At 44.4% G+C, this 9468-nt stretch overlaps 1 protein-coding gene across 1 annotated transcript; it reads right to left on the bottom strand.

Moving 5' to 3' along the window:
- Nucleotides 1-3455: 3455 nt before the first annotated feature.
- Nucleotides 3456-7450, bottom strand: LOC123427426. The gene is made up of 11 exons (XM_045111469.1): nt 7394-7450; nt 6987-7160; nt 6799-6876; nt 6205-6402; nt 5664-5717; nt 4933-5047; nt 4728-4834; nt 4162-4287; nt 3931-4051; nt 3741-3825; nt 3456-3624 (listed from the first exon to the last, which is right to left on the bottom strand). Exons 1-11 carry the CDS (start codon nt 7448-7450, stop codon nt 3456-3458), a joined length of 1284 nt encoding a protein of 427 aa, XP_044967404.1.
- Between the last annotated feature and the right edge of the window lie 2018 nt (nt 7451-9468).

Below are 9468 nucleotides of genomic sequence, written 5' to 3'. Positions count from 1 at the left end.
GAAAAGAGTGAAGAGCTCATGCACCATCTCCTTCATCATAATATCTTCTTCATCAAGATTGGACCCTCCATATATATCTTCAAGTTTAGTCCAAACTTCATGAGCTGACTTGCAAGTCGAGATAGACTTAAACACTTCAGGACTTATGGTTCGATGAATGGCAAGAAAAGCCTCACAATCAAGATACATTTCATTAGTAGATGAAGATGCATCATCCTTTTTGTCGGCAATCCCTACAAGAACAATTCGTAAAGTATTTGGGCCCATGGCCCGAAAGTGATGAAGCATACGGATTCTCCATAGGGTATAATTTGTGCCATCAAAGTCAAAGGTGTCATTGTGCACTAATCCAATAGTCGACATCAATACTCTCTAGGTCGTGAAACCTAATTAAAGAGAGATCTTGCTCTGATACCAATTGAAAAGACCTCGATGACGCCTAGAGGGGGGGGGTGAATAGGCTATTTAAAAACTTCTTCGGATTTGGCTTGAACCTAATGCGAAAAATAAACTAAGAGGGTACTTGTCAAGCACAAATCCTAAATGTACTAGGCACTGCAACTTGTATCAACAACACGATCTACCAAGATGGACACAATACAGTTACTAACAAGCACAAGTAAGTTACACAAACTTACTTGAGCTATGTCACACGACAAGTAGGTGAACGACACAAGATACTAGATCACACTATATCACACGATATATCAAAAGCTGCAAGTGTGAACGTGTGGATATAGAGGGTATGCTTGAATGATTAATCTTGTACAAGAAATAGCCAACACAATATAATGAGCACAACCAATATGCAATGTATGTATGGTCAAGTAACACAAGTAAACCACAAGTAAGGAGTTAGGGTTAAGGATAACCAAGGTCACTGAGACGAAGATGTATCCCGATGTTCACTTCCTTGGAGGTAAGCTAGTCACCGTTAGAGAGGTGGATGTTACCACGAAGGCACACCAACGCCACGAAGGCTCACCCTATTCTCCCTTTGAGATAACACCACGAAGGCGTTTCTCAACCACTAGTGGTAAGCCTTTGAGGTGGCCTCCAAACCCTCACAAACTTTTCCGGGGGTAATCACACGAATTGATTCCTCTCCGAAGAACTCCTACCGCCTAGGAGTCTCCAACCTCCAAGAGTAAGAAGATCACGGGGAATTCTCAAAACTTGCTCAAATCTCAAATAGCTTGGGTTAAGAGGAGGAGAGGGAGACGATCTATCTTTTGATTGGAACAACTCTCAAAGGGGCTCACAAATGCTCTTGGGATCTAAGATTTGGTGTGAGCAAATGTGTGTGAGGTAGAAATGTGTTCTTATGAGGATAAGGCTGTGTTGGGCACCCTCCCACGAAGTGGGAGGGGGTATTATAGTGGGGAGAGAAAAACAGCCGTTGGGGACACTTTAAGTCACAGAGGGGTCGGACATCCGGCAGTTCACGGATGTCCGGGCGTCCACAAGGGGTCGGACGTCCGACAGCGGTCGGACGTCCGAGGGCTGTAAATATATCTGGAACCACTGTGGAGTTGAACAGGGACCGGACGTCCGGAGAAGGCCGAAAGTCCGAGTTATTCGACTCAAACTTCTCTGGTGCAAGATTCCGGATTTCCGAAAGGGGACGGACGTCCGGCCCTCGGACGCCCGGAGGGAGCCGGAAGTCCGAGTTATATGTCTCAAGTTTCTCTGGTGCAAAGCTGCGGATTTCCGAAGCTGGTCGGACGTCCGGCCCTCGGACGTCCGGAAGGAGCCGGATGTCCGAGTTATATGGCTCAAGTTTCTCTGGTGCATAGTTTCGGATTTCCGAAGCTGGTCGGACGTCCGGGCCTCGGACGTTTGGAGGAGGCCGGATGTCCGGGCCTCGGACGTCCCGAGGAGGCAGGATGTGCGAGGCACTCGTCCTGTTTTCTGATAACAGCAGAGCATCGGAGATGTGGTAAGAGCAGAACAGTGGATATCTAGTTTGAGCAAGTTCATCACAAAACCTGTGATCCCCTCTTAATAGTGCAGGATCCCTAAAGACTCAAGAATTATAAACGGGGTACCGATGATCCATACTTGAGTGTATACTTTTATTCCCTGATCATCACTCCGCACCACTAACGTCAAAGGAACTGATACCTTTGAGTTAGCCCTTTCACTTGAGCTTGATGTTGTTGTTCCTTCTTGTCTCAAGTTGAAAACAAGACATGATGAAGTCTTCAAGCAGCTCTCCCATCACTACAAGGAATATGCTAATACACGACGCTATTTTTTCGTCGCTACATCGTCACGGTTTTTAATTTACGGTGATCTCACGACGAAAAACCAAGCGTCGAAAACGGAGCGTCAGAAATGAACAGCAACGACGTTTTGAACAAAATCGTCGTAACTTTTACGACGATTCTTGGATTGTCGTAACCTTTACGACGATCCTAAATCATCGTTGGCAATCAAACCCAGTCCTACGTGGCAAAATTACGATGAAATCAAAACGTCATGGTTGAAATCAGCCCAACCCATTTCAATTGATCAGATGGGCTGATTTTATTATTTTAGGCTTTTTTATTGGGCTTCTTTTTGGGCCTTAGCCTATTTATAGCCACTTTGAATTTTATTTTTTTCGAATTTTAGTTTATGGCCTTTTACTTTCTATTGATTTTTTTGGCCATTTTATTTTTGTACTGGTCCAACATGTCATGGTGATCTCAAAGTTTTGGCAAATTTTGGGCCTCGAGATTTTTACATTTTGATCTGTAGCATTATGAAGGCACAAATATATCTGATCCAATACAGGTGAGAGCACAAACTTAGAATCAACCTAAATTTAATACTAATATATTGTCTTTGACCATTTTCAATCCAAGAATGAATTTCAAATATAACTAAGAACACATAAAATTGATCAAATATATGACTAAATAAATCTATTACAATCTTTACAACACAGATGTGCTACAATATGCTACTCTAAACCGAGTAAAACTTCACAGCTTCACAGATGTGCTACAATATGCCACGGAATCGGTCGATGTACGGGTTCACGGTCCGCCCGATCTTCGCCCACGCGCTCTGGTGGTAGCTGGATGTCACAGGCGCGCGGTACATCATCTTCAGCACCTGAATAATAACAGACGAGCAAGCCAGGAAAAACGACCAGTAAGTGAAGATGCATTGGAAAAGCAACTATCCGCATAACAAAGTTGCAGGTGCTAAAGGAAGTGCCGCTAGCTGAAGATTGATGGTTGTTAGGTTGTTAGGTGTACACTCAGCAATGGCTTGAAACATGCCACAAAACACATCAAATTGTGCCTCATGTTATTCCCCAGCTATGTAGTGAATGCATGGAAGCAGTAAGAACATATATAAAGATCAGATGTGCAGAAGATAACTTACGTTCCAGTACATGAATGTCTGCATGAAGTTGCGCCGCCACCTGCAAGATAACAAGGTGTTGTAAGTCATAAGATGCATTAACTAAGATGAAATAAAGTCTCCATGATTCCAAGGGAAATCAGATCAACATACAAGAACAGCGATATGATCAGAAGAAACCCCAAGGCAAGTTCGGCATTTGAGCTAAGAAGGCTGAGCGTGGTGTTGTTTGTCTCCACCCAAAGGCAAGGCTCTTCCAAGTATCCCCTAAACAACATAACAGAAATTCAGAGATAATTCGACAGATAACTACAGGGCAGTGGAGACTGGTTGCGCCGCAAACTACACAAATGAATTTCAGAGATAGTTCGACAGATAACTACCTATAGAAAGACGAGCGAGAAAAGTTACGCCTTAGGAATCTGGCAACATGATAAAGCGCCCAACAGAACACAGGTAGGGCAGCAACTGTGAAATAAAAAAAGAAGATCAAAACTTCTAAAACATATATATGGAAGTTTCAGAAAACAGATATCAGAATCATGAACTTGCAAGAGAAAAGCTATATATTACTCTTTAAGTGCAGCTGAGATGTGACGAGCAACAGAGAGAACATTAAATGGATAAAATCCTTGGCTCCAAGTACTGACTGCAACCAACTCTGAATTGCAGGCATGTTCAATTCTCTTGGTTTCTTCATGCACAACAGGAAAAAAGGTGAATTAGATCAACTGGGTCATCAGGGCGAGAAACACAACAAAAATAGGATGGACCATTCAAGGTTCAGGTAGGAAGGTATTTTACCCCATAAGTACTGTATAAAGAGTATCCTGAGGAGAGGACTGTTCCCAGCAATGAAAGCTTGCAAGCTCTGTCTGCAAGATGTTTTGGCAAGATCGGAAGCATTCCCAGACCAACAACAACCAGTACCTGATCAGATGGAAAAGTTTGAGCATGTCATGTTCAACTACAGTGCACCAACAAGCAAGAGATAAAGGTAAGAACAAGGGTAACATGCACAAGTGATGTAAGGAAACCATTGTGATAGCATTTATATATAAGAGATGATTTTCCAATGCAGAATGAAGGTGTTGATAAGGAGAAGACTAAAAAGGGAGATGCCATGTCAGGTTGTCTGCAAGGATCGCCGTAATTGTAGGAGCAAACTAGGTTGTCCACAAGGACCGTCGTAATTGTAGGAGCAAACTAGGCTGTCCACAAGGACCGCCGTAATTGTAGGAGCAAACTAGGCTGTCCACAAGGACCGCCGTAATTGTAGGAGCAATCAGAACCAATGAATTTGCTCCTTTCAGCAAATATTACACAATTATGCATTCATACAGTGAAGAGAAAGGTGTCTTCTTCCTTACCCAGGCATTTACAGAGAAATGTATAGTCCGTGCATCGAAACGTAAAGGATTTGCAGCCCCGGCTTGTGGTGCTGCTGGTGGCGGGGCAGCTGATCTGGAACTAGAACCTACACACATGATATTGATATGTATGAACTCAGGTGTCAAACACAGTCCATGAAATCGTTGGATCTTATATGGCTAGTAAAAGTGCAGTATGTTTTACCTGAATTGCGAGCCCTGACATTCTCACTGGATGCTGAAGGTGAAGACCTTATGCCTGGCCTGCTCGGCTGAGTGCAACCAGTGGTTGACATAGGCTCGACCACCAAATCACGATCCTATCAAGTCAAGAAAGCACACCAAACAGATTTAGATATTATGATGCTTTGCAGGATTGTAAAGACTGTTGCTAGTATTTCCGTGACGGCAACATGAGAGTTCTAACTGTATATTGTGCCTGAAATTTCCCCATCATTTTGGAAGGTGGGGATCCAGAATTTTTCACAGATACTGTATGAACGCCTATTCAGAATATTTGGTAGTACTGGATTTTTAATGTTACTGATAAACTTGGTGAAATTTGTAATCTGTCAGTATGAATTCAACTCAGTATGAATTCCTATTCATGAACCTTAAAACAATGAGATAAGAGTACCTGACTTCCCTTTGAATGTTAGAGTATTTGTGGTGGTGGCGTGAGGCTGGGTGCTAGTCCAGACAGTTTCAGGATTCAGCCTCAGCAAAATGCAATGTTTTAAAAGATACATTACATAGTGAAGCATTCTCTCACAGCAATAAGATTCATTAATCTCTTCTTTTTATATGATCGGTCCATGTTAGTAGATACGGCCAAAATTTTATTCTAATAATGTTTAGACCATACCAGAAGCCCATTTGTTCGGTTGTAACCTGAGTGTGTTTTAGCACGAATAGGATGATGTGTAGAAGACTCACGGGTATTAGATCAAAGGTGACCACCTCAGGTTGTGAATTATGGCTAACAATAAACTGAAAATAAAAGCATACAAATATGAATGTAGACAGCAATAACCTCTGATAGAAAGTTGGACAACACTTACCCATGCGTAATAGAAAAACCTCTATTAAGACATTGTCCACTCATTACTGTAAACATCTATCAGGCCATTGTGTGACTCATTACTGTAAACGGTCGATTGATGTACTGAATTAGCTCATCAAAAGCAACATGACAACAATGGAAATATTGTATCAATTCACAAGTTCACATATGAACACCAAGTGAAACAGAAATGAGTGAGTGATGGGATCAAATTCACTTGGCTGAACAGATGTACTAGAGATGGAGAACAATTGTTTACCCAGTACACCCCAAATACGGGCCTCCTTCATGCAGCAAAAGCCCCTGATCCTTTTTTCCAAGCAGTAAGGCCACAACTGACAGTAGCGACACACAGAACGACCCGCGAAAGGCAAAGAAAGAGAGCGAAGCAGCCTAGCAAGATTTGAGGACAACGAGGTAGCTGTTGCCGATCCCGGCCCCCACGCGGCCGACGATGTGGAGACGGCCGTCGGAGGCCTCGAAGACGTCGCGGCCGACATTGGTGCCCGACCGCACGACGAGCGCGAAACCCAACTTCTCGGCCACGAGTGCCATGGGTTTGCCCTCGACAGCCACCGCATCGGAAGCGGGCGCGGACAAACAAGTATGGCTCTATTGAACAGAGCAGGGTAATGAGTGCAACTGATAATGATTGGATAAAGAAGTTTCAACTACCTAATAGGTTTGTACACCAAACTTGACACGGGCACAACTCACCCTGAAGTTGACAAGGTTACCGCAATATGGTTTTTGATGAAGCTCAAACATTTCACGTCAATGATGTTAGTATTATGTCAGAGCAAGATTTTATATATACTTAAACTTGTTTCTAGTTTATCTTCAAGATCACAGTTGGCGACTTGATTTCGCACAAGGAGCATGGGAAATTATTTTCAAGAACTACCAATTATTTATTCCTATTAATCATGGTTGTGGTTGCAGTTGTACTACCGAATCAAGATACTCAGTTCAAGCAAGCCATTAGAGACTCTGCTCATACTAACTGACTGAGTTGGTGATGTAGTAGACGACGATGGCGGCGGCGGCGGCGCGGTAGTACATGGGCGCCAGGCTGTGGTACCTCTCCTGACCGGACGTGTCCCAGATTTAGAACTTGACCGTCTCGTCGTTGACCGCCAGGGTCTGCGAGAAGAAGGCGGCTCAGATGGTGGATTCCTGCGGCCGGCCAAACGCACCAGCAAAACAAAATCAGCACACACAAACAGACAGGTCATGGCCAGTTTGCAGCACAGCCTGGGGCATGTGAAGGAAGGGAAGGGAAGGGCGAGGGAGGTGTCCTGGAACTCGACGAACTGGCCCTTGACGAAGCGGAGCACCAGGCTGGACTTGCCCACATCCCCTAGAAGTACCTGGCCATCGATCCAACACCACATGAGCATATATCGGAAAACACAACACAGGTCCTTGATTGGATCGAGGGCACGGAGCGGCAGGAGCGAATTGCAACAGGGCTACTACCGCCCAAACGCGTGGACCGGAAATAAAATAAAATAAGAATACAAAATCCAGCCTGCCGCCGGAGGAAACGACGGGAACGGGGCGGAGGACGGAGGGAAAGGGGGCGGGGGGGGGGGGTGCTCACCAGCTTGGCGTTGCGGATCTTGCTGCCGCCGGTGCCGGCGCCAGTGTTGGCCGCCATGGGGTGGATAGGGCAGGGGTTGGGGGACCTCCGGCCGGCGGGATCCGATTAATCGATTGGGGGAGGGGATGGAGGGGGCGGCGAATCTGGGGAGAAAGGAACTCTGGTGGCGACGGACGGACGGATGATGAGGAGGACAGATTGATCGAGAGGAGAAAGTTTGGGACTTCTCTTCTTGGCGACTCGCGTGTGTGACACACAGAGAGGGAGAGAGATGCTGCGTTGTGTTCTTGCATGCCGCGCTGCGAGGAGATGGGGACGAGGGAGTACTAGATCAGGAGGGAGGCGGGGACGGGGAAGAGGTGGCGGCGATGAGGAGATGGGGACGAGGGAGGACTGGATCAAGAGGGGGGCAGGGACGGGAGGAGGAGGTGGTGGCGGCAAGGGGATGGGGACGAGGGAGGAATGGTGTGATGGGGGGAGGGGTCGATGGGATCTGAGCTAGGGTTTGGGCTGCGGGTGGGGTTTTTTTTTTTCATTTTTTTTCCTGTAGATACATGGATGGATGGATGTGAGATGGTGAGATAAATGGATGGATGGATGGGTGCCATGTCATCGATCCGTAGGAAGAGTTCTGATTGGTTCGAAAAATCATTGATTTAAAATAGTTTCCAAGTAGTAAAAATAGAGGAATTTTGTGAAACATCTATCAAAAATATTTTGCAAAAGGGCATCACACAAATTTTTACAAGAGTTAGATCACATTTTATGGATGTGGACCACATTTTTCTTCATATATGATCCAAAGTATTTATGAGATTTTTTCAATTTTTTTTGAAATGATAGAATAGTAGGTCGCTTCACAAACTAGGATGAGATCGGATAGAATGGACCCACGAGTGACATGTCAACATAGTTAGAACATGTTACGACATTTTTGTAATCATCGTAAAAGTTATGACGATCTCATCTTATGCGGTTACGACGTTTTTGACTCACATCGTCGTAATTTGTATGTATATTTGATCACCTCAAATGGTTTACGACGATCTCGGATGAAATCATCATATATTTATGATGAATTCATCAACGACATCTTAAAAAACGTCATGTATAAGCATATTTCTTGTAGTGCATACACAATGTGGAAAGCCTAGCTTATGTATTCGTCTTCATTTGTCCACCATGTGAACATCCACAAGAATCAAGCATGTAGTGCTCAGGAATTCTTATCTTGATCTTGTCCTTGTTAGAACATGAGCTTGTCCTTATCAACACATGATCATTAACAATAGTTTCAATGATATATTCGTGCTGATCCACTTGAACTTGCACACCACAATCTTGATGACGATCACAACTTGACGTCATCCTTCATGGGTTGTATGAGATCTTCCTTTTGACGCAAGCCCATGGAAGCACACCTAACCCCCACATAGGACTCTCACAAAGACCATGGGTTAGTAAACAAACACGTAATGGACAATGCTTACCATACCATGGGATCACTTGATCCCTCTCGGTACATCTTATACGCTTTGTGTGTTGATCATCTTGATTTACTCTTTGTCTGAGATCTTGATCAAACTAGTGTCTCTATGACCATTCTTTGGATAATACCTTGAATACCATCTTGGTCATCATATAAACTCCTTGAACCCAACAGATGGACTTCAAGAAGTGCCTATGGACAAATCCTATAAATATAACTTAAGGCAACCATTAACCCATAGGAATTGTCATCAATTACCAAAACCATATATGGAGATAAGCTTTAAGTAGGCTGAGACGAGGATGACGACACATCCACAGAGGCATCCACAGAACGTGAATGACGAGTGTAACACTGAGGAAAATATGGAACAATGGAAGGAGGAATCACCAAGGTAGAATCGGGGAGTGGCGACGAAGAAGTCACCGCAGATGAAGGTGCAGAATCTGGTGACATGCTAGGCGAGGAGACCGTGGAAGATGGTGGCGACAAATCGACTGGAGGTGGAGAAGCAGAATGAGCGGAACGAATAGGCAAAGGCTCGACGGGTGTGATAGGTGTGTCAGGAAAAGTGAGGAAAGAGATA

This window comes from Hordeum vulgare, chromosome 2H (genome assembly GCF_904849725.1).
Source record: "Hordeum vulgare subsp. vulgare chromosome 2H, MorexV3_pseudomolecules_assembly, whole genome shotgun sequence".
Classification (NCBI taxonomy): Eukaryota; Viridiplantae; Streptophyta; class Magnoliopsida; order Poales; family Poaceae; genus Hordeum; species Hordeum vulgare.
The sequence above is the reverse complement of the archived record's forward strand: the minus strand, read 5'-3'. Positions and strand labels throughout refer to the sequence as shown.

Bases quoted from the DNA above. Each gene is read 5' to 3' on its own strand.
- LOC123427426 (XM_045111469.1), bottom strand. From the start codon at position 7,450: ATGGCGGCCAACACTGGCGCCGGCACCGGCGGCAGCAAGATCCGCAAC. The intron at 5,048-5,663 runs GTGAGTCTTCTA...TTGACTTGATAG, and splicing joins TCACCTTTGATCTAATACCC to GATCGTGATTTGGTGGTCGA. The intron at 4,835-4,932 runs GTAAAACATACT...TCATGTGTGTAG, and splicing joins TGTCAGGGCTCGCAATTCAG to GTTCTAGTTCCAGATCAGCT.